At 42.8% G+C, this 25,255-nt stretch overlaps 1 protein-coding gene across 2 annotated transcripts in view; it reads left to right on the top strand.

The window, feature by feature from the left end:
* The window catches only part of sphkap (SPHK1 interactor, AKAP domain containing), a 29,396-nt gene extending 4,186 nt beyond the window's left edge, over positions 1-25,210 (top strand). The window contains exons 4-12 of one of the 2 annotated variants that reach the window (XM_062386696.1): positions 14,122-14,181; positions 14,544-14,684; positions 15,303-15,567; positions 16,798-20,158; positions 21,297-21,458; positions 22,787-22,870; positions 23,348-23,397; positions 23,829-24,013; positions 24,561-25,210. In XM_062386696.1, coding sequence (XP_062242680.1) covers positions 14,122-14,181; positions 14,544-14,684; positions 15,303-15,567; positions 16,798-20,158; positions 21,297-21,458; positions 22,787-22,870; positions 23,348-23,397; positions 23,829-24,013; positions 24,561-24,713 — 4,461 coding nt within the window. In that variant the 3' untranslated portion in view covers positions 24,714-25,210. The remainder of the gene's footprint in view (positions 1-14,121; positions 14,182-14,543; positions 14,685-15,302; positions 15,568-16,797; positions 20,159-21,296; positions 21,459-22,786; positions 22,871-23,347; positions 23,398-23,828; positions 24,014-24,560) is intronic. The other variant, XM_062386697.1, reaches the window with a different exon arrangement.
* Positions 25,211-25,255: the final 45 nt, after the last annotated feature.

The raw sequence follows: 25,255 nt of genomic DNA, 5'->3' as shown, positions 1-25,255 counted from the left end.
TAAGGCCAATGTTAAGTCTGCGGTCACATTACTATGATATTACTTTCTTCTACCACTTCTCTAAAAATGGAGTAATACTTCTTCTGTAGTTTTTCTATTCTAACATATTTTATAATGTATTGAAGAATATATCTATTTCACCTTCAATACAGTAACAGCTTCTGCAAGCAGAGTATTTGTTACACATAAATTCACCTGAACATCACAGATGGCCACATCACAGCTCTATCGGGCTGTTTGTGTTTAAAGAGCGACAAAACAGCAGAACACAATCCTGCTAGTTTAACTTCCTGTTTTGCTGCAGTGATGTAGGGTGTGTGTGCCTTGCTCATGGGCTTTGTGTGCCTGTTGGAAGGTGGAAATTATGACTATTCACAAATGACAAATGTATAACCAAAGATGTTGTAAATTACACAATTACAATCTGCAAAAAAGAAACTCAATGAAATCTCAGCAGCACCTTGGTAATTAAACTCTTATTAGGAAGATGGCGCTATATAGGGTGGCATGTGGTCCAGTCGTTGGAATAACTGTTGCCTCACAACTGAAAGGTTCCCAGTTTGGCTGGGGTCTTTCTGTGTGCCGTTTGCATGGACAGATAGATGGATGCTTTATCGATGCATCTGTTGTATTCATTTTTATGACTAAATGAAAAGATGGTTACAGAGGGTTCTTTAAATTCCATCTCTACTCTACCACAGCATATTAAAGATAGTTTGACTTTCTCCTTAGATTAGAATAACCTCACTCTTGCTCAACAAACCTCCTCTACCTGCCTCTGGACTCTCAGAATGTCAACATCAGTCCTGACATGCCAACTCAGATCAGGTGATCATAAGTTAATGCCATTGGATTAGGTCTACCTGACGACGGGAGTACTACAAAACTGTCCCCATTTGTTTAACAGACACATTTTAATCACATTTATCAGAATACAGTTATGTACTGTAAATACAGCAAGTGTGTCTCGCTGTGCTCACTCTCAACATTCACTTATTTAAAGCTCTTCAATCCTTGATCAAATTACTAAATGTAAAACTGTTTGTTGTAGCCTGACTCTTAAACTGTATCTACAGTGTTTGAATCACTGTAATCACTGTCCTCTGCATCATTATCACGGTGACTAACACCGAGCATATTAATCACAATCAGCAGCACGCATTTGAAAATACATCAATCACTATACAGCAGCCTGTGCACATTAGTCAGTGTACTATAAATTTACCTATTTATTAATAAAGTCTGGAATGTTCGGAATGAGAACTCTGGGCATTTAAAGTTTAAAACAGGTGTAGTGTGCTGCTGATGAAACATAAACTGTCTATACAAAAATAACTCTAAGTTTAACCTTGTGCGTAATGGCATTAATGAGCCGTTCTCAGACTCTCCACGCTGTGTTCGGTGCGTGATGGGATAGATCATGATGAAACTATAATGGTTATTTCAGCTGACATAGAGAGGCAGACTCTTCTTAGATTTTAGGATTTAAGTACTGAGCTTTGGGCAATAACTTTGTTTCTAGAACTGTTAAGTCACTATATGATATATAGTTTTTAACTGTGGAACATTTACACCACTACACCAAAACTCCATCCAGGCCTGCAGCATCAAATTCACATGCTGGCTTGTTTGGCATCAGGGGCCACTGGTTGGTGGCAACACGTGTGAAATGACAATAAAACAGAATACAATGAAAAGTGACATTGGAGTTTAGAAAAAGGGGGATTATTGTCAACACAAATTACTCAGTCGTAGTTCTCTAAAACATTTTTATTGACTTTGACATTTAGAGGGTACTCTGGTCACTGTGGATGTGGGAATTTATAAAATATGTCAACAGAGAGAAAGGGAGAACAAGAGAGAGAGAGAAAGCGGCTATTAGCTGCAGAGGACAAACATGCTTTATCCTCTCTGTCCACCAATTCTGATGTGTCACCTTTGATCACTCGCTCATCCTAAAAAGCAAGTTAAGCATGAACTGCTTTCGGGGCTTTACTTGTATTTGTTGTTGGTGAAGAGGAGTAACAGGCGAACGTATGAGGACAGATTTACAATACGAGTGGTTCATGTTGTGTTTATTTTTTTATCGAAGATGACATTTTGGCTCAGAGTCCCTGTTGTTGTTTGGCCTCATTAAAGAACCAGTCTGAAACGCATAATCGCTTCTCTGAAATGTCATCTCTCAATAAGAAGGACTTTCTCAATCCGCACTTCAGTGATGGCCTGATAATAAGTCTGAATATCATTTCCTCAGGGGGTGAAAGTCAGTATTCTCACCTTTGACTGTAAAAAATCTCTGTTCCCTCCTCTTTGCCATTTCTTTGGTTTGTCTGTCTGTCTCTGAGCCCCGACCTAGACTTCGCTGATCAGGTCCTTGACTGAATGTTCGATTTCCATTCTAACATTTCTAGACTATGTGTCGTCCTTAAGAAAATCGTTCCAGCACAGAGATACTGAAGTGCAGTACAAATGTCTAAATATATAGTGTAGAAGAAATTCACGGAAGATGTCAAGAGAGTTTGTTGAGATAAGGGCAGACGTCGGTGTCGATAAATAAAGTCGCGTGATCTCTGCAGCAGAAAAAATTACGTTACTTCCTGCTTCTTCCTGGCGCAGCAGCCCCTCACCTGAATCCTGAATTTGCTGATGTTGTGGATGTGTCTGTGCAGAGAATCTCCCGCTGCGTCATGGACGTGTGAGAGGGAAACTACAGAGAGAGTCTGGAGCCAATTCTTCTGACTTTATCTGCAGCAGGTCATGTCTGGAAACAGCGTATGAGAGGTGAACCAGTTGTATAGGAAAAGTCAACAACCCAATTGAGCATCACCACATCATCATACTCAAACCTAGCCTAACAATAAATTAATTTCTTTATTGCATCGCATAAAAGCAATTTGCATAAATCTGGGTGCAACTCTCAAATCATGTATATGAGGAGTTCACACAATGCGATTGGCTGTTGTCAGCAACTTCCAAAAATTGTTAATGACTGGAATCAGGATTAAAACTGTTTAGTGTGAAATAGGCTTCAGACTTTAGAGTCTTGATTTAGTGCCTTTTTAGTTCCTCCAAGTCATAGCAAAGATTTAATAGCAGGACAACCTTAATAGAGCAGAACAAATTTTATTTGTATATTCTGTGCTCACAAATCACATTTTACCAAATAGGGCTTAATAAGGTACGAGGTCCTGAGAGACCTCAGGACGGACACAAAGTGCAATATGTGTTGTGTAGCAGAGCACACGTTAACATTTACAACGTTTAATGAGAAAAGAAAGCGTCTGATATAATTGGCGAGGTACGTCAATGTTTAAAGGATTTGTCCAAACTAAAAAGTCTGAGAGAGATGAAGGGAGCAGTAATGACACTTAGTGATTTTTTACACAAAACACAAAGACATTTTTTCCCCCTCCTTCCTTGTCCCTAAAACATGCCTCAAATATTGATTATCTTTACCAAGGTAACAGCATTGATGTTTTAGCGAAGAGCATCAAATCTCACACGCTCACCTCCCAGCTCATAAGTGTGAGCGGCCACATGCTGAATTAAATTTTAGATTTTAAGAGATTTCCTTTTTTGATTTTTGATTTTTTTGTTCAAGTACAGTTCTCATTCTTTACATTCTAGTGGGTTTCTGGAGGACAAACAGTACTACACTAGATTTATGCATTATACCTTGAAAAATTTTACATTTCATACTTTTTCACTGGAAATTCTGTTTCTGACAAGTACTTAATTAAAACAAAGACATCCTCTGTGCCGATCATGTCCCAAGCTCCTGTCTGATTCTGGGATGAAGCATGTAAAATAAAAAGCTTTTTCATAATTTCTGTCTAAATAAGACAATTTTGGCCTGTTCTCTATGAATCACATTTAATGTGGGTGCCAGCAGATGCAGCCCGTCCTCCCGCAGCATCGCTCGTGGACTTGGATGTGACAAATTGCTCTTCTCCGCTCGGCTTTGCCGTGGTTTACACAGCCAATCAATCTTCGATTACGACTGATGACGCTGGGCAAAAGACAATATTTCTTCTGTCCTGGTCTGAACTATACTGGCAGGAGAAACGACGAGCAGAGAGAGGAGAAAAAGAGAAGGCAAAAAGAGCATGTGAAAATGAAAGCTGACCCAGAGAGAATGAGAAGACGATCATAAAATCAGGAAACAGTGGTTACTCGCACATGAAGAGAGCATTATGACATTTTCAATCTGTTGACTTCTGTTGAACAAATCAAAGCAGTTGTAGAATTTAATCAAATTATTAGTGCTTGGCAAAAAGTTAAAAACCGCTGATTCCTCAAGAAACAATCTTATAGATCCAAATGATCCAAAATTAGCACATTGGATTGTCCCAAATATTCACCGCATGAAGGCCAAAAAACATAAAAGATATAAAAAGTGGTTAGTTTCACTGCGTTTCGCTCCATCGTCCACCTCTGGCTGCACCGTGTTGTCCCCTTTGATCACTCACTCATGTTTTCATGCATGAGGTCACAGAGAAGTGTCATGTCGCGGTGACAGTCAGCCTGAATTTCATCACACCCTTGGGAGATTTCACAGGGTGAGGGTTTTCCCTCAGTAGGGTGGCACCTTGTATTAATGTCAAGGTAAATAAATAGTTCCATTATCTCTGCAACTGATTTACATTTAGTTTTTTTCCCTTTATTCATGCATTCATATATCTTTTGTGCATAAAAATGAAAAATAAAGATCAGAAAAGAGGGGGAAACTAATACATGCATGTAAAGTAAAATATAGTCCATTAGAGGGGTCCAGAACTGTGAGTAAAAATGGACGACATGACAGCTCCCCAAAGTGAAGCCAAAGTGTCTTCAGTATGAGTCACAAGTCCCTCCTCCTCCATGTATGTGGATGGGACATGGACTAAAGCCCTCAAAGACTGTCTCCGTTATTTTAAATAGTTCTTATCAGTATTATTATTGCTTGTAGATTTTACTTAGTTATTTGATGTTATAAGAACAAGGTGAAACATCAGGATTGACAGCTGAGACTGACGATTGGTTAAGAATGTATAGCGGCAGGACCGACTGCATGTTAGTGGATGGGACATCAACCAAACTGAAAGTTATAGAACTTTTTCCTCAAAGATGGTTTCTGTCATTTTATGTTGTTCTTATCACACTGATTTTTGTTAAAGGGATCATTTGCTTCTTTGAAAGTGTGAAAATGCAGTGAATTGTCATGACAGCTGAGACCTGCGATTGGTCGAGCACTTGTATTGGCGATCTTCACGATCTCTAAATCGCTATGTCAAGTAATTTATTGTGAGCTCTATAGCTTTGAGCAAAGCCACAAATCAATGAATATAGCTCGGAATTTTTGCTTTATCAAAAAAGACTAGTGACGGGATAGGGGCACCTCAGGGGCCAATCCGATTTCAGCTGGGGCTAGTGCCCTGGCACCGCCCCTGGTTGTTCATCTTCATAGACAGTCTTTGGGTCCGAACAAAAAAATTAGTTATAGAAAAGTTATTTCTGCAAGAAAATAAACCCATATATATCAACTGCAGGAAATGTTTTTCGTTGTTTTTTACCCAACCTTTTCCGTGAAGGATAAGTCAGCCTCCAGTGTCCTTCCATTCCTCTCTGCTTTCTGCCATCCTGCATTGAACCTTCAGTCCTTGGAGGACAGCGATCCATTCATCACTGGATTCAAACACTTCACAGAAAAAGGGAAACAGAATAAATATGTCATCAGCCGTGACAGGAGCGCTGACTTACAGCAGGAAGACAAATCCTCTCCTCTCTCTAAAAAGTAAACCTCTCCTTTACCCCTTTTACATCTCCACCTGACATAATGAGAATGAGCAGTCTTTGCTGCTGTGTTTGCTTTTCTTAAAAGTTGAGGCTGACTATCTATCATCAAAAGCCTCTGGACAAAATCTGTAATCCCAGTTTTGAGTTTGCATTTTCATCCCATGTTTGCATGGGTTTTCTTTCCACATTTCTACCACACTCTAAAGAAATGCAGATTGGGGTTAAGTTAATTAAAGACTTTAAATTGAACGTAGTTGTGAGTGTGGGGGTTTTTGTTTCAGACATGCACTGAACTCTGAACATTCAGTGGAGTTTCTCCTGCCAGCCCCCCCTCTAAAATCTCTGGATAATGTCTTAGGGAGCACAGATTGTCTGTAGGATTCACCGCGAGCAAATGGATGTATTGATGAAAAATGTGATGCTACAAAGATGAAAAACAAAACGAAAACAAAAAGAATACAATTACTTCAGGACACAAAAGCAGAGCCACTCACATAGAAGACACCAACAAAGGCGTCAAGAGAGCTTTTGGTGATGAGGGCCAATGTTGATGTGCTGCAAAGAAAACCATGTGAGCTAACCTGAACGATGTCTGTGTTGTTTTGAACGCGCCGAGAATTCATGCCTGAAAATGCCTTGTGTTGCTCCTGCAATACACTGAGGACCTACTTGACGTGTACTCCGCCTCTCGCCCAATAGTCAGTATAGGTTTGGTTCCAGCCCCCCCTCATGACCCTCGAAAGGAGAAGTGGTATAGATATAGATAATGGAAGGCTTTACTGAACACCATAGAATGGTACCTACATCAGTAGATTTCTTAATACAGTGTTCGTACTCATTATGTACTTACTCAAAGTCGAATTAGAGTTTAGTTCATTTCCAAACAAAAACATCTGATCTTATTGGCTCTCTTTTTCTGGACAAAACCTTAAGATTATTCCTATTGTGACGCTTATAAAACCCTGTGAAATCTTTTTTTAATGAAAACACAACTTAGCCTCTCACCAAATGTGACACATTCAAATGTATGTATTCCACAGACGACAGAAGCATCTTATTATCCACTGAGCCTCCACTCGCAACCTGCTATTCGCGGTTTCCTCACAGCACTTTCGCATTTTTCTGTTCTCTTGTATGAGCATTTTAATATGTTACTTTCCATATTTACGGCTACATGTGTGATTCTCTGGTGAATGTGACACTCCCCAGAGACATTACACATCCGCTGTTTTCAAGAGTTTCCATTACATATCCATATATTTCATGTCTTGAGAAGAACCAGGACAGCATCAAGCTCATTGATGTACGTCTTAGCCCGAGGCTGCAGGATGAGCAACTCGCAGCCAAAACACTAAGTAAAAGTGTGTGTGCTGATAGTCTGCACTCACAGTACTGCTGATTTCTTTAAGCTGTAGAAAGGAACAGTTGATTAAGTGCCAAGCGTTTTCACATCTGTATTCAGGGATGGTACGTTCAACCATATTTTTCTTTTACTACTAAAATACTTGAAGCAAAATGGCCGATAAAAAAAGCAGCTCTGTCAGCCTGAATGTGCAGCATGCGGGTTTCATCGTGTTACGCATTTTATCTGCACGCACTTAAATTTATGAACATGTAATACGGCCGTTTATAGCCACCAGTGTGGTATCTCAGCCTTCCTGTCTGATCCTTGCACCAGAACTGTGGATCTTGTGGGTTGAACATGGCAGAGTCACTGAGCCCGACTCTTGTTTCCCTCCTAAACTTCATGTGAATCAGATCAAAACTTAAAACGGGGTGTAATTAAAGTTGTCAGCTGCTGAGATGAGTCAAAACTCAGAGAGTTATGTCGAGTTAAGGGATTGTGGCAGAGACTTTGGTCAAACAGCACCAGCTTCACAGGGGTGTGGGAAATGGTAACTTATCGTATTTGTTAATTTAGGACACTCACAGACAATGACAGTGCTAATGTGGGGGCAAAGGAATTAACTCTGATTGTATGATAAGTAGCCTGTACACTGTCTGTGTCCTCCTCCGATGTCTTTCATCTTGCAGCAAAAACCAAAGCGATCCACATTTTATTGTTGCTTATGCAAAGAAACACAAACTTAGTGAACAATACAAAGAGGGAGTAAATTAAATTAAAGAGTTGCCTCCCTAGAATCATGAAAAAGAGCGAAAGGCAAAAAAAGCCAGAGTAAAAGAAAAAAGGGAGACAGAAGGAGTGAGAGCAGCAGCTGTGTGTGGGAGGATCATAGTGAGAGAGAGGGACGACGTCCTGAGGAGGTGTGAAGCTTTGATGGACAAAGACACTGAATGTTTGTAATGCTGTCTTATGCTGACCACGTCTCTGCACATAGTGTTGTATTGAAACTGTGGATAAGTATCTGTTTAAGCTGTTTTTTAAAGGGTGTGTGAGTGTGTGTGTATCTGTGTGTGTATGTGTGTGGAGGAACAGAAGAAAAATGCCTGGCTGACAGTTTTTTTATGTCCACGGCCAAATACGATTTAATGCATAAATAAATCGGGACAATTGAACCCTGTGTGTGTGTGTGTGTGTGTGAGAGAGAGATAGAGAGAGTGTGTGAGAGATAGAGCCTGTATGTTAGCATGAGTCTGCATTGTTATTGCCTCAGACACACACACACACTGTACCTCCAGTAATAACACACTGTAACTGAATCTGTCCGTTTCAGAAAGAATCCGCTACTGAGTTGGTATGTGGCATCCGAACCAATGGATTTGAATGGCCACTGGGAAAACCTAGTTCACTGGTTTAAGTAGACAGCTGAAGTTGGTTAAGTGATCTAGAATTGAGATTAAGTTGTTTTCAAGTTTAAGGAATTGATAGCGTTAGTTCAGACAGGCCACCAAGTCAAGCCCAGCTCAGCTCCAGCTCAGCTGATGGCTCAACTGACTCCCTTCCATGCATTCATTGGCAGAGCTCAAACATGGCACCTTATTCAAGCAGCTTCAGCCTGCTCCCCCTGCTGCTTCCCCTTTTAGCCTTTGCAACCCACCTCCACCTTGCCTCCACCCTTTTTTTTTTTACTGTGTTTGATTTATTCACTGTCATTTCTCTTGTCATTGATGCCCACTCTGTTCTGTTCCCTTTGCTGGTCATTTTAAAATATATTCAACGTTTGGCTTCGTAAACAACGAATGACTTAAATGTGCCCCTTACTGAATCAGGAATGGATGTAGGACATATAGTTAGTCCCTCTGTGCAGATTATGGCCCCTGATTTAGAAAGCAACTGGTCCAAATCCACTTTTGCTAATTTAACTGTGATGGGAAAAAGATTTCTTGCTGAGGTGCATGATTCAGAAGGGTTGTACTTAATGAGAGTGTCGTCTCCCAGTCCCTTACAAAGACAGGTGTGATTGCATCTTGGTGAGTTGCTGTTCTAGTTAGAGATTTACCGGGGAGGAGAGAATGTTTCTCTGCAGAGGAATCTGCAGAGGAGTTGTATGTCGGTGCATATTACTACTACTTAAAATAACAATTGTAATACTGACTGGAATGAAATACTGACACTTACTTAAGACCATATATTTGTTGGTTAATCGTACATTTGCTTTTCATTGCCATAAGTAGGGTTGCAAAATTCCGGGAATATTCAAAGCTGGAAACTTTCCATGGGAATTTACGGGAAGAAACTGGAAATTGTGTGGGTAATTTATGCTAACTGTATATACCTTGTCATATACAGACATAAATATAAACATTTTGCTTTGTCGTAGGCTGATTTGAGCCCTGAGGCAACTTTGGGCACTTGACTATATGCTTCTGCATCTTTGTGTCATTCTTAACATAGGTCTTTGCACAGTATTTGCACACAGCCTTTACTCCTACATTGGCTGGGGTGAAATGTCTCCACACATGAGATAGTGCACGTGGAATTGTTCTGTAGAATAAGATGAGAAAAAAGCTTGAAAAAAACACTGCCAGAGATATAAATAGTTGGCCAATTGGAATCGTCTTTAAAAATATTTTACAATTGATGGATAAATGAATAGAAATAGGATAGATGAACAGATGAACAATCCACAATCAGCGTGCTAATATATTTGCCCCAGTAATATTATCGAAACCTACCTGACTAGTCCTGCACACTACAGCAGGCCTCAATAGCCCTGCTGTAGAGTGCAGGATGCTGGGAATTATCTCTGCATGTGATGGAGAAATGTACAGTGGAGGGTTGAAATTCAACGTGCAGCATGTGCTGCATTCCATACATCTTTAAAATACAGTTTTGAATGATGTTTTTATTGCTCAGCGTTTACTTTGTGCATTTTTTTTTTTTTTAAATTCCCAAAATTCCCGAGCTTAATATTCCCATTAGAATTTTCCGGAAAGTTTCCGTAAATTTACCAGGAATTTTCTACCCCTTTGCAACCCTAGCCATAGGACAGCAAAGATTCAACAATGCCCCTAACCACACTTCATTTTAAAACCAACACATCCACGGGGGGCTCGTGCATTTGCTGTTTAGAAAGTGTGTGCACTGGACGGGAAAATTACACAATTGAATTGTGTCTTCGCTGCTGGTATTTTTCTCTGTATCACAAACTGAACACTCACCCGACGCCTTCTCTCCGCGGTTGACTTTCCCTCTCTGTGTTGTCAAGTCTCTTCCGTCGTGTTGTCAGTCGTGGAGGTTGAAACAAGTTATGAGCCCGTTGAGAACGTAAGGAGAAGAAAGTACAGGGATTTGTGATCATACCTAAAAAATCGATGTAAGTACAGTAACAAAGTATTTGTACTTCGTTACTTCCCACCTCTGGCCTGGTGCCGCATTGCTTTGGGTGTAAGATAGAGCCCTAAGAGGGACATACATGGTTTTCCATTTGAAAAAGAAACACCAAGATGACCGTCATTACATTAATACTAAATACTGAATTAGGAGTTCAGTATCTTGCCAAGGATACTTCGGCATGCAGTCGGGTGAGAGTGGGGTTTGAACCGGCAACCCTGTTGTCGCAGAGCCACCACTCTAACCACTAGGCCACACCGCCCTTATGTTACAAGTGTTCCCATTTGTCTGAAGCTGAAACTAAAACGTGCCTCTGCTACCGTCAGCCGCCTCTGAGGCTGTCTTCTGATCACAATTCCTGCTGTCCAGTTTGGTCGTAGCGCTCCATCAGCACAGGGGGTCACCCTGAGCTTCTGGCTGGGCCAACACTGAGCGCAGCCGTGGATTAACAGGAGGTGAGCACCTAGTGATGCAAGGACGCTCGGAGAGACACCAAAACATCTGCCACAGCTGTGGTTTGGACACAATATAATATAATGGCAAATACAGATTTTAGATTTGATTATTAAAATGGTCAGATACTCAACTTCAAGTGAATGCTCTTATGCCGTGTATCTTCTGAATATGTACAAAATAATGGTTGCTAGATCAAATTAAAACATTATAATATGTAAGTTGGTCAGTATTGTGTTTACATATTGTTTTTAGTGGCGAAAAAACTCAGTCAAGTTTTTGTTGCCCTTAAACTTAGTCATCACTTTTTCTCCTAACAGTGTTAGGACTGCCAGTCTCTCTCATCTGGTGCACTTCCCAAGCCCTTGAGTGTATCACTTTGTTTTCACGATATCAATTTAGCCCTGCGTAAAGCTATACTTTCATCCTTTCTGTCTTTTCCTCCCACTCTCTTTTTATGCCTCCGCCGATGTTTGTATTTGGTCAGTCCTTCAGAGACAGGCCGACGCATTCTTTTGTCATCTTGTGTGTCTGTGAAAAAGTGATAGACTCAGAGTGTTACCTCGGGCTAATCTGACACATGGACACAGAGATGACTAAATGATCGTCTGTGTGCCAAATTTGGAACCACTGCCTCTCGGCTCTCGCCGTCTGATGGGGTTAAATTGCTTCTACCCCTCTCAAGGTCAAAATCATGCATCACTCACCTCGCTTATTTCTCAAACTGTGTGTTATCTGAAAGCGAGGAGTTGGCAGGAGGACGATCATCTGGCCACTTTGTTGAAACGATTTAGAGTTTGGTGGATACTGCTGAGGTTCGTTTAAGCAAAGGTTTCATACCTCCTATTTTCATGTTGTGGTATAGACAGAATTGAAAGAGCCCTGTAGCCACTGTACATCCCAGACTGTATATAAAGATGTACATCATGACTGTTCCCCAACAGTGAAGCCATATTGTCTCAATTGCCCTTTGTGGCTGCCTACAGTATACCTAATAAACCCTGCCTCCTCCATATTGGTGCATGGGACATGGCCCAAACTAAAAAGTCAAAGATAAAATCAATTATGGTTTCTTTCATTTTGTGTAGTTCGTATCACACTGATGTTAAAGTGCTCATTTACAGAGTGAATCGCGTGATTGACAGCTGAGACTGACTCCTGATTGGCCGAGCGCATGTAATGGAAGGACCATGGTCCTTCGGTCAGTCACAGATCTCTACTGCACAGACTCTGGAACATAAGACTCCTTTCCATGTATGTTCACCATCAAAATAAATAGCAGTAGAATTTAAAAGCCTTTAATAAAAATGGCCAGTCCATTGTCTTTGTTTTCAGTAAATGGTCCCACATGTGTGTCATTGACATTTAACAGCTTTTCTGACAAACAGGTCCTTGTGACGCATTCACTAAACTGATCTGAACAACAGACAAGCAAATGAGCAAAGTGTTTGTGTCGTCCTCGGGCTGTTATTTCGAGGGAGAAACAACAAAGGATGAAGCTTCTTTGTATTCAGATGTAACAGGTGACATATGCAGTCAATGAAGGGCAGGGGAGGAAAAACACAAACGCACGAATGCATGCTCACTCCCACTCACGCACACACAGGCATACGCTTGGTTTGATCCGGGTGACACAGGAAACCTTTTCAAATATTCTGTCACTGTCAGCTGACATTGACTTCACATTCTGTTACTAGTACGGCTCCATTTTCAAGCAGCAATTTTCATCGCATTAAATGTGATAGTTCGGAAAATGTTTTTTCAACTGGAGCATACCAGATTGGAGGTGGGGGGCAAATTGGTTTGTCTTTGACAGTGCCGCATTATTGCCTCAAATGAAGGACATTTTGGCTCATCAAGCTTTGCAGGCGGTTCTTGTTTTCCCCTGCTATTGTTCCTTTTTAATCTTAGCTTTTATTCTGATGAAGAAAACCCCAGACTGTATTTTGTAGGAAGGGTATTGGTGTATGCAAAGTACTGCAGAATTACAGAAACTCATGAGTGCAGTTTGCTTCACTTTCCAATCTGCAGCTGCTGCTGAAAACAGACATGACGTGATTTTAAAAGGGGGAACATGTAGAGTAAAGAATATGCATAGACCTTGACGCTGGATCTATTGTGGAGCGCATACCTCGACATGAGTTTCTTGGAATAGACCTCGTTGACAACCAGAGATAGGGTGCAAAAAAAGAGAAAGATGAAAAACATGCTATCTCACATAACCTCTGAGGCTGTGCAGAAACAAGCCTGCCAGGATGAACCGAGAGCAGCTCAGGTGGTTTGAGGGAAATTATCTCTAATGGTGATATGTGTCATGATGTGATTATTTGAAACTATATATATATTTTTGCAGAGGAGAGAAAGGGGGAATGATAGCACTGGGGAGAGCGAATATGGAGATGTCAAGAGGTAAAAGAGACAGAGAGACAGCAGGATGCTTGTGCATGTTTTGCATTGAAGAGACATGTCTGCCTCAGTGACTCACATTACAATGAGGTTTGATTAGCAATGACAAGCAGGGACGCATTTAGATGTTAGACCTATATAGATTTATATATAGAAAAGTGTATCTTCGTGACTGCGACACAAAACTGTCACGTCACACCGAAGCACATCCACAGAACATCCGCACGCTCCGCACATGCAGATTATGGCGACTCGGGCTGGAACTAAGCCCCTCCCCCTCAATCGCTGTCGGTGCCGCGCTTTATCCTTTTAGCCATGCAGGCCTCTCTCTGGCAACGCCAACTCAGATCAGAGGACGGGTGATGCGGAATCAAACTGCAGCCGTCGGATAGTCCCAGACCTCCCAGCACTGACACAAAGGCTCCATCACAGACCATTAGACCGCAGAGTGAGAAAGGGAAAGGAAAGGTGGAAAAAGAGACGGAGACAGAAAGAAAACTCATTGCTGGTTTACACCTGCTGTTGGCAGCCGCTGACAAACAGGAAATTGTTCTGAGGACTGAGAGACATTGACTTACAGTGGTTATTGAGAAGCGACAGACAGCTGCTGGCTTTTGCTGAGGAGAGCTACCACTCTGTCTGGTTTGCAGGATTTGTGACAAAGAAGTGACACTTTTCTATTCTACTCTCCCTCAGCGTGTGTGGTATGATCCGCCCATCACTATAACGCACTCTTTCTCTTTCTCTCTCAGATCTGTTTTGTAAATCTCGACCCTCAGAAAACGGACTGTCGTGATGACAAAAACATGAAGGTGAGCTAATTCCTCATCCACGCACATGTATCCCCCCCTTGCTTTCCCGCCCTCTTTTCATCTCCTAGGAGTTGATCGTATTTCGCATTTAAACATTGTCTCAGTTGCCATGGATTCAGGATCATTACCCAGAATTAGAGGGTTGATTAGTTTTAGATATGCAGATTTCCCAGACAGCCTAGTTTATGCAGCTGCTGGTGGCAGCAGTGTGCGATCAATTATCATTACACATAGTTCAAGAGTTCTCGCAGGAAGGCGTCTGTCTTTGAGTTGGAAGCACAGAGAACACTATGTTCAGTTTTGAGGATTTACTTTGTTGTTTAACTCTTGTATTGTCTCTGTGCTCGTCATGTCTCCTACAGAAACTGGCATCCGTGTCCCCAGATCTGCCAAAGCTCATTGAATTACTTACCGTCCACCAGCAGAAGGAAAATGAGATTCTGCTGTTTGGCGGCCTAGAAGCTTCAGACGCCTGCCAAACACCCCCACACCCCCCCTCGCAGGTGAGTCCGCAGTGACTTCTTTGGATCCTTGCAGCCAGTTTTCAACCTTTTTGAATTAACGGCCCCCACAGTGCAGGGCAGAGTGTGCAATCTGTTCCTCACTCTTGTGTAGAAATCTAGTGTGATCAGATCTGAATCTTTTGTGCTTGACACAGACGAATGTGCATTCATTTTATCTATACTCATTCTCTCCATTCTCACTCCAATAAAAACCTATTTGATTCGGTAGCATAGAACTTCATGTTACACAGAAAACCAACATTTGCATAGACAAGAACTACTACTTATTATTATTACAGCTAACTAATAACAATCATTTTATTGGAATTTATCTTTACATTCCAGCCACTTAGTCTCTCACTTGAAGGTCAGTAAAAACAGCTCTGTGTAAAACAACTGTTAAAATCAATACACAGCCTGAGTAGCCTGCACAGACAATTCAACTTTCATGAGGGAGTCCAGTGAGTCAATCATACATTATTACATATATAGAATCTGAGCTGCGGAAACTAACTCAAGGTGTTCATGTGTGAAGGAAGAACATTGTAGAAATATGATGTATATGTATGTCCCTTGGGGTGTGCATGCAAGAAATATAGGTCTCTATGTGTTATTCAGGGCCGGCATCAGAGAAGCACGGGCGTGTGCCTGGTTCAGTGTTCGGGGCAGAGACGATGCACCAAACCCGGAGGCATCATCTTCGAGATCAACAAGTTCCTGATCGGTTTGCAGTGGGGAAAAGAGCGGCAGCACCAGCACGGCCGAGCGGCAAGGCAGCGGGTTGAAGACGACACCAATCGCTCCATCTCATCCATAGAGGAAGACTTCACGACCGCTTCAGAACACCTGGGAGATGACAGCGAGGATGATGGCTTCAGAAATGGTGAGATCTTGTTTGAATCTGTGTTTGCGTCTGGGTTGGCAGGAATTCTCAAATGGGTTTCTGCATTTCAATTACTTTATTTTGACTATTTTCTCTTGAATAACTGAGCTTAAATAAAAAGAAAATTACAGATGTCACATGATTTTTACAGTTTTGTTTCCGAATTTGCAAGATCCAGCCATCTATTCTTATTTACAAAAAGTAATGTAAATGTATCTGTATGAATATTATGAAGTGTGATTATTCCAAAGAAAAATGAGATTTATGGAAGTAGATACTTTTGCACAACTGACAGCTTGAGTCAGCATCCTTTAAATTCAAAATCTTAGATTCAATTTAGAGCACATACTGTGCAGCGTGAAGCGACTGCACCATCATTTATTTTGATGGATGGCATGTCTCTCCAGCAACTACATGACAAGGGAAACCATGAAAATATAAGTTCAAATAATAATACATTTTTAAAGCTTGTCCAATTCCATCGAGTGCATCCACCTATGTGGATAGAATTATTTTCAGTCCCTTACAGCTGTAATGTTAACATGTGAAGGCCAGAGTCAAACACAAAATGCAACACAGTCAACTCTGCTCAGAGTCAATGTAATGCTCATATTCAGACAATTACACTACTGTGTATGAAGGGTGTAGCAGTGACACATATTTACTGTTCTTTCTTAGTCTTTTAAATGGTAATAAAAATGGTAGGGATTTTGTCTTTCCTTGATACTTAAAATTCTAAGGATGGCAGAGTACTTCCATTGCATCGTAAAAACATACATAAAAAAATCCACCTTGCCACTATTCACGAATATTTCAGCTATTCTTACACTGTTCAAACTATATCTTACTATTCAATTTGTGAACACTTTTAATTGTTATGTTTTGTTTTATTGAGGAAACATCAAGTTTAATAAACAAATAATCCTGTATTGTCATCCTGTGGTTTATTTCTCAGCTTTTAACATGAGAAAAGTGCAGCGTATACCGTATCTATTGCCATTTTGTTTTACCCTGGTGAGGAAATGTACCAGATGAAAATAATAATCTGAAAATCAGTCCAAGTGGAAATTGAATCCGACAAAAGAGACATAACCTGGCTCAGTGAAGGATAAAACAGGTTAATATCCTGCTCCTGCTGTGACACACCAGAAACTAATGGAGCTTCTTTCTAATCAGAGCAGACATTTTTCACTCCCTGTCTCTTTCTGTTTCCCGCTTTACTTTTCACAGAGCCCGAGAGTGGTGATCTGGCAGAGAGCTTGGTGGAAGTTGCACAGAAACACTGTGTCAGACTTGCGTTTCAGAGGGGACAGCTGGCCCGTCACCAGGGCAAGGAGGACACTGAGGGGCAAAGGGAAGGGCATCAACTTGCAACTTGTCTCCATGCCAAGGAATCAGCTGGTCACTACGCTACCAATCTGGCCGAGTCAGTATTGCAAGATGCCTTCATACGCCTCTCTCAAGATGAAACCTCCTTTGTCTCGGAGGCTGCTGTCAGCGTGTCTCTTGCAAGTCAGCCGTCCAACTTCACTGGTCCTTCGAAGGCAAAAGAGACTTCCCAACAACGCACCTGCTCTTTTGAACTCCCCAAGATTGTTATAGTTCAAAGCCCAGACAATTCTGATGGGTCTGCAGAATGGCCAGAGACACAGGTGTCCCATGCGCCCAACCAGGATATCACAGCTACAGCCAGAGAGACGACAGAAAATGGGACACAGGTCCATATTCCACCACACAACAATGGAGGACACGCCTCCAAACATGTCGGGCTGGCTTTGGCCTGTGCTGCCAGTGTCATTGGCACCATTACTACCCCACAGTTGACAGAGCAGCTCGCCATGCACTCTGCTTCGGAAAGAGACACAGAGGAGGCACTGCAGGACCCAGAGAAGAGAGGTGACTACTCCGTCCCCTCAGCCATGTGTGGCATGGCTCAGGTAGCTGGCGCTGTAGCAGCTGTGGAGATAGCAGAGGAGTCAGGGGAGGGCTGTGTTTCTGATGCAGATTCCACTGAAATCTTCACAGCATCCCGGGGTCTGATGTCTGTCGCCGAGGCCACTGCAGCCTTCACATTGCACTGCAGTGTGGCAGGGGGTACCAGTGTTGAAGCGTTTCGTGCTAACATTGCTGAGGTTCTGCACAGGGAAGCTGCGGAGGTGCTGACTCAACCACAAGGATACAAAAGTGTAGCTCACTTGCTGGAGGCCACACATAACAAGATAGTAGATGGCATTACTTGTCCACAAAAATCCTGCATGGATGAAAGGGAGGTGGATGACTTAATAAATGAAGTTGCAGACAGCCTATTTAAGCATGCAATAGAGAAAGCAAAGAAAAAGAAAGAGCTGGAGGGGACTGGAAAAGATGCACCAAGCCTCCAGGTTTGTCTGCAGGACAGTGTCAACAACTTGCTGTTTGATATCCTTTGCCTGACACAGAAGAAAATCAGTCACGTCTCTGAAAGCAACCAAGGATCATTTGACACACAAGAGTGGGATACATGTGTTAGGGAGCCTCCATCTACGAAGGATAACAAGGATGTGTTAAGTCAATTTCAGTGCTTTTCTCAGCTTAACCAATACTCTAACAGCGACAACCACAGTGGCACACTGCACTGCACAGACAAGCCTACCATGGTTTCTGGGCTTAAGGAAAAATATTTGTCTGAGGAAACGGATACATTGTCCTCCACAACAAACAACAAAGAGCAACAGTCACTGTGCAGACAAAGCCTGTTTAAATCCACCTCCTTGCCTGCCCATGACTACCAGCCGGGCAACGGTGCCATAAGAGAACCTTGGAGTGAAATCCCATTGTACAACACAGAGAGGAGGGGGCGACTGGTCACAGGAAGGGATAGCAGACAGGCCTCCCTCACCCCGCAGTCCTCCCTCAACTCTTGCAGCTCTCTGTTGTCCTTTAGAATGGACTCAGAATGCAGGACACCTATTACCTGCTATGCTGATGATTTGGCTGCTACAGTGGTGTCTATGGCCACAGAATTAGCGGCCATCTGCCTGGAGAACTCTACTGGCAAACAACCCTGGTTCTGTGCGTTAAACGGGTTGTCTCCTGAAGGGCCAGAAGCCTACCTGATTCCTGCTTGTCGCACAGTGCTCAGGAGGAAAGAGGGTCAGAGCAGCAATGCCACTTCCAAGAAACACCGGGCACCACGCCTCAGTGAGATCAAAAGGAAAACAGAGGAGCAGCCAGAACTAATGGAGCGGCTTGTGAACCGAGTGGTGGACGAGTCAGTCAACCTTGATGAACCACAGGACCCATTTGCCCTCTTTGCCTCAGAAGTCACAGCTAGGATCATGAACTGCCCTGAACTTAACGTGGTAGATACTTCCAAATCAGGCCAGCCACGTAGCAGGCTGCAATGTGAAAGGTGGAGCCGTGGGAAGGCATCTAGTTATGAGAGTATACCAGAAGAAGACTCAGATCCTTCAGGCACACCCAACAGACTGGGGCCTGGCAGTCGGTTAGGTCAGAACTTGAGTCGTGGTAGCTCAATCTCAAAGCAGTCCAGCTGTGAGAGTATCACAGATGAGTTCTCACGGTTCATGGTAAACCAGATGGAGACTGAGGGCAGGGGCTTTGACCTTCTGTTGGACTACTACGCAGGGAAAAATGCCAGCAGCATTCTGTCGGCAGCCGTGCAACAAGCTGCATCAAAGAAAAATGGTCACCTTAATATCCGGGCCTCGTCCTGTTTGTCCAAGCAGTCGAGCACAGAGAGCATCACAGAGGAGTTTTACAGGTTTATGCTTCGGGACATGGATAAGGAGAACAGGGAGTATGGCATTGCCAAGACTAAAGAATGGAGCAACAGCCTGTTTCCTCCTTCTGTTAGGACACCGTTCTGCATACGACAATCATCTGTGCCAGACCGGCGCTCCTCAGACTCAAGGCTGACTGTCAACTCACCCATTAAAGCAAACTCTTTTGATGGATTTGCCCGCAACATGCATGGAGACACGCTGAATATCTACCCCGCCAACTCTGTGTCAGCCATGGGACTGTGTAAGTCAGACTCCTGCCTCTATCAAAGGGGTAAGACTGACCAGATTACTGATATGCTGATTCATGAGACCTGGTCGAGCTCGATTGAGTCCTTGATGAGAAAGAACAAAATCATTGCTGATCCCGAAGACAGTATTGAGCTGGAGGCTTCAGGTGACTCCCAGCCCCACGTGCAGGAGTTTGCCAATCGCCTGGCAGCTGACATAGTGGATATTGGAAAGTCTGCACTCGTAGGCCAGCAAGATGCAGCTGGGAGCACGTCTGGGTCGCACCCACAGCCACATATGCCTGTTGGTGAAAGAAGAAGGGGGTTCAAACAATCTCATCTCAGTTGTGGTCGGAGTAGGTCCAGCCAGGACCAAGCTGGTACTGGAGTAGGATCTGGGGCTAGTGACATCAGCGCAACCCGCATGAGGGGCCCCAGAGATGTGCCACTGATCCACATTGAGGGAGATCATCGGGAAGAGGAGGCTCTCTCAAACCCTGAAAGGCTTCGACGTCAAGAAACCCCACCAGACCAGTCTACTGCCAAGCACACGGAGAGAGCTGCAGCCATCAGCGGCAGGTATTACACTGCTCCCAGTCCTGTGTCAGAGTTAGACCAGTATCAAAGAATTTGTATTGGCTAGTCGTTGAATTATCATCCTGTAGATCATCCTGATTCATCGGAGAAAGTACAGATGATTATGCCAATTAATTAAGAACCACATGGTTATTTTGGGATAAATCATTAAACTTAAAAGAAAATCACCACTAAACAAATAAATTCCTGGACCTACAACTGTCCGAGCTATTTTAAGGGTAGATCAGAGAGTGGCAGGCACAAAGATCTATTCTTGGAGAAAACCAATCTATTTTAGCAGTGAGTGAGGCTTGAGAAACTTGGCTCGGCTGTGACTCACACTGTCTGTCTGGGTGATGTACTGTGTGTAGAAAGCTTTTAGTGGCTCGATGTTTTATCCACTGTGGGGCTGTTGAGCTCTCCTTGATCAGCACAAGTTGCAATCACCCTTGGCTAACACACTAACACCAGCAGACACGTATTTCTCTCTAGATTGTGCTGACACTACTGAGACAAGGACCATGGGTGTTGTATTAGTGTTTGCTTGAGCTGTTTAACAGTTTATTTCAAATCGATTCATTTGTGTTTCATCCTTCTGGTATTGCATTATTAGATTAAGTCAGGTTTACATGTGATATTCAAACCAAACTTACGTTTTAAGAGAGACAGGGAAGTTTAATCCTGAAACAACAGGTGTGCAATTGTTTGTCCCTTGTGTAAGAGCGGAACTCAATCGCTCAACGAGTCAATAAAACCTGATTTCCCTCTGGAATTGTCGAGGATGGCAGCCTTCAATCATCTGATTGTGAATTACATTAATCAGTTTCCTGAAGAAAAAGAAAATCCAGCAGTGCCTCTGGGCAATGCAGTTTTACTGATGCATAAAAAAATATTTAAATGAAAATAGTTTCTTTCTATCTTTTTATGTAGTGCAGTTATTTGAAATTTCAAACGCTTTTCATTTGTGTCATTGTTAGAATACTAACTGTCACAATACTTTAAAACTTTTATACTGCATTTTGGTATTTATTCAAATTGAAAACAAGGAGAAAAAGACACATGTGAACCACACATATCAGCAGATGTTGTGCACATCTCGTGGATGGGTTACTCCCACCATCTTGCGGTTTGCTCTCCCCAGCAGTGAGAGGGACAGGCCAGCTGCGGCGGTGTCTGCAGTAGTGAAGCGGGACAAGCGTTCAATGAGTGCTAGCAGTGAAGAGAGCATGGGCAGCTGGTCCCATATAACCCCAGAGGACGACCCCCACGAGGAGACCAGTAGTTTTATCCAGCTGAGCGAGGGGTCAGTAACCGTTGCTCCTTGATACTGCTCAAAACGCTGCCACCCCCCACCCCCCCCCCCCACCCTCACCCCGCTCTCATTGCTGAGACTTGTGCTCTTTTGTGCCAATTTACTCCCAGCTGCTGCAAATATCCACAGCCTGCTCAGGCCGAGACGTCACTCCGCAGGTCCCTCTCTCCATAGCTCCCATACAGGGCCACACTCTGCCCGTGCTCCATGCACCACTACCTGCAGTAGTGGGCTGCAGTGGAAAGGGGCCATGATCGCTCACATCAAATACCCTCTAGTTAGCTGCCGCCATTTTCTGCTTCATCTAATTCTCATTGTTTCAAGCAACTTTTCCCAAATAGTGTGGAGTCACTGCTTTGTGTTCACTATTTGAAGTAAATCGTAGAGGACGCCCTGCTTTTTATTTGCCTTAAAAAACAGCTACCATGATAATAGACCCATTGAGTGTGTGCAAAGAAAGAAAACATGACAGCTCATTAATAGTGATGATTGCCCCCTGGTGTCTGGCTGCAGTACAGGTTATATAACCTATCTTCTTCATGTTGGTGGAATGCTAATTTCCCCCCCAGTTAATTTGGTTTAATTCGTTCTTTGATGCTATAAAAATGGGGGGAACTGTCGTGATTGACAGCTTAGACAGACCCACGATTGGTCAATCACGTGTGACCTCAATACTTCATACCTCAATTGCTACTGGTCAGACTTCAATCTACTTCACATTTTAGCCTAATTTCTTGATAGTAGAGGAAGTGGAGATATCTTTATATATGTTCTGAATGGACCAAATATTATTACTAATACTAAATAAGGATAAATGTTTAAATTCATTTATTTGGAAAGGTGTCGATTTAAGAGGAAAGCGGAGGCTGGAGGACTCCATGTGTTCAGTGTTGCAATGATATAAAATACTTGTTGCTTAATCAGCTGTGAAGTTATCCGTCCGCTCCACCATTATAACACTTGCTGCTCCTCCCAAACGCTCCATCTACCTGCTCTGAAACTCCACCTCATCCCAGATGTTGTGTCACAAACAAGGGTCAGGCTGCTCGCCCTTCCCCCCCCACCCCCCCACAAACTGCCTCCAGCTCTGCTCATCGTCATATTCAGACAAAAGAAAACCATCAGCTCTCCTTCCTCGAGCGTCCGATTCTGCTGCAGCTGCTATTTAAATGTAAATCGCCAGCTAACGAACAACATGTCCCGCACCGCTGCGACTGGTTATTGTTCTCTTCACAACTCAGCGATTGTGTTGGGTGTCATGAGAGATCATGACGACGCCATCCCTTGTTTTTTATTTATTCATTTTTATTGGTTCACAGGACCGGGACCAGCAGCGCGTCCAGCCTAGGCCTGGCAGACCTGGATACTTTTTCTGATGTGCCCTCTCAGAGCACAGTGATCAGGTAACTGTCACAGTCGTATGCTGGAACAGCTTCACTAGTCGGTACCCCCCACATAAACTATATATTATTTAATACAACAAACTATATTGCTTGTTCTCTGCTCCCAGAGCAGAGCAATCAGGCGACGTGACTATGAGACACTGCTGGAACAACACATCTACTAAACTGATTTTGGGACATAGGCCAAGGAAGACAAAGGGGCAGATCCAGGATTTATTTTTAGTAGTATAGGTCATAAACCCTATTTCCGCCATGTTAGTGGATGGGACAGGTACCAAAATAAAAAGTGCAAAACCTGATTAAAAAATAAAACTACATTTGAGTTTGTTAAGACCCTGTGGAAAGCCTGTATCAAATTCCTTGTCCACAGTAACTCTCGAACAACCAGGGAATTAGTTTATGTCTCAAAATGTTGAATTTAAAAAGTGAGATTTTGTTGTATTATAACTTTCAGCTGGATTTGTTTTTCCTCCACAGCGAGCAGACGGAGAAAGGCCGCGTGGCAGGAACCAGGGAGACTGTATTTGGTGAGTGATGGATTCTCATGTCATCTCAATGTTTTCAGCTTGTTATTTATTTATCATCTCGGCTGTAACGTCTCTACAAATCAAACACTCTTGAGTGACTGGCGGTACGAGCTTGTGCTGAGCCCGTGCGATTATCCATCAAACGTATACGCTCGAAAAACAGTCGATTCTTCTCTCCGAGTTGAGGAAGTTCGTCAATTATTGAAAAGGGCCCAAAGTTCCAAAAGTGTCTCAGCACACACTTCATCTTTGTTTCTTGACTAACACGCCGACGATGATCTCAAAGCAGCACCGAGCTCAGGATATTTATGAAGCTGTAGATACTGCGTTCGGCAGGTAGACTTGTTTTGGGGAGAGCGAGGTGGCTAAAGTTCAGGGTGTGATGTGCAGGGTTATCCTCCTACTACACCATGTCACCTGTGATCTTACAGAGGGCGGATCAGCGAAGGGGGCCGGCGGCGCTGGGAACCTCCGGGAGATGCTGGTGATTAACTGTGACCTCGAGCAGGAGGGCCTGGACTCTGAGCTGAGGGTGGCCCTGCAGTGGATCGCTGCCTCGGAGCTCGGCCTTCCTGCGCTCTACTTCCTCAAGTCCAAAGAGAAGAGGGTCGCAAAGGTAAACAGGGCAAGTCAAATTAAAAACATACACTTGGACTACAGCTGGCTCATACGACTATTCACAAATATATCTGTTACATCGGTATATTCATGTTTGCCGATATGAAGACTTTAATTTTACAGGTTTTAGAGATGCTAATTTATGTTTTAGGAAAAAACAAATGTTGTGTTTTTTATTTTTATTTACATTTATTCATAATAAACTTTATGTTTCAACTGTAAACACTAAACACTAAACTCATGGAGTATTTTTACTCCATGATATCAGTATCGGGACGAATCCCGTATAATCAGTTTAAGCTGGACCCTAATTATTATCCTCTGTTTCTGGCCGTTTCCTTATCCTCCCACCTTGTTGATATTCTTTGATACAGTATAGCTCCAGATGATTTGTTACACTATAAAACCTCTTGTGTAACAGACTGTTCCATTTTCAATTCACTTTAAATGATATACAAATTTGCCTCTAGGTACAATTTTAACACTCATTTATTTATATTTCAGTAGAGAATATTGAACTGATTATTCATAATGTGTTCTCTCAGTTCCAGAGGGTGGTCCACCTCATGTGTCAGAAGGCGTGGCGGGTCGCAGACCTGTTCAGTGCCGTGGTTCGCTTCTGTCAACTGCACGAGGAAGAGGAAGAGGAGGGCAGGTCTCTGTCCAGCCTTTTTGATTGGCTGCTGGAGACCGTGTAGACCAGACGAGCTTCACCCGTTACTGCTCAAAAAACTCCCAAATGCACACTCACACTTCCTGTCTGTCGCCCGACCCTGTGTCAACACACGTGTACGCGCCGCCTGCTGCGAGCTGAAAGCACAACGCGAACAGCAAACTTGAGAATTTCACACTGTTCACTCTTTCCATGGATTTTTTTTATTTTTCTCTGTTTGTCTTCAGCAAATTGTCCACAGTGAATGGACCAGTCTCCCTTTACTGTAGGTAAACCACGGGTTGGAGGTTCCTCTGGGGAATGAAGTGTCCTTCAAGAGATTATAGTCGGCAGGTTTTAACTGCTCGAGATCTATATATATATAAAATATATTTACAGATTCTAACGACCAAATTAAGTGTTTATTTATCTATTCTGAATGAACACAAGTGAAGCAGAGTACCAATAGAAAATAGGAAAATCAGGTTCAGTTCTCCCCACAGCTCCTCACGCTCGAACCTTTTTATTTCAAAACGTAAAAGAGGCTGTTCATTGGCCAACATCCAACCTCTGTTGTGACCTTGGAGT

Source organism: Platichthys flesus, chromosome 4, assembly GCF_949316205.1.
Source record: "Platichthys flesus chromosome 4, fPlaFle2.1, whole genome shotgun sequence".
NCBI classification, from domain to species: domain Eukaryota; kingdom Metazoa; phylum Chordata; class Actinopteri; order Pleuronectiformes; family Pleuronectidae; genus Platichthys; species Platichthys flesus.
Note: the sequence above shows the minus strand (reverse complement) of the source record. Positions and strands in the feature narration are given on the sequence as shown.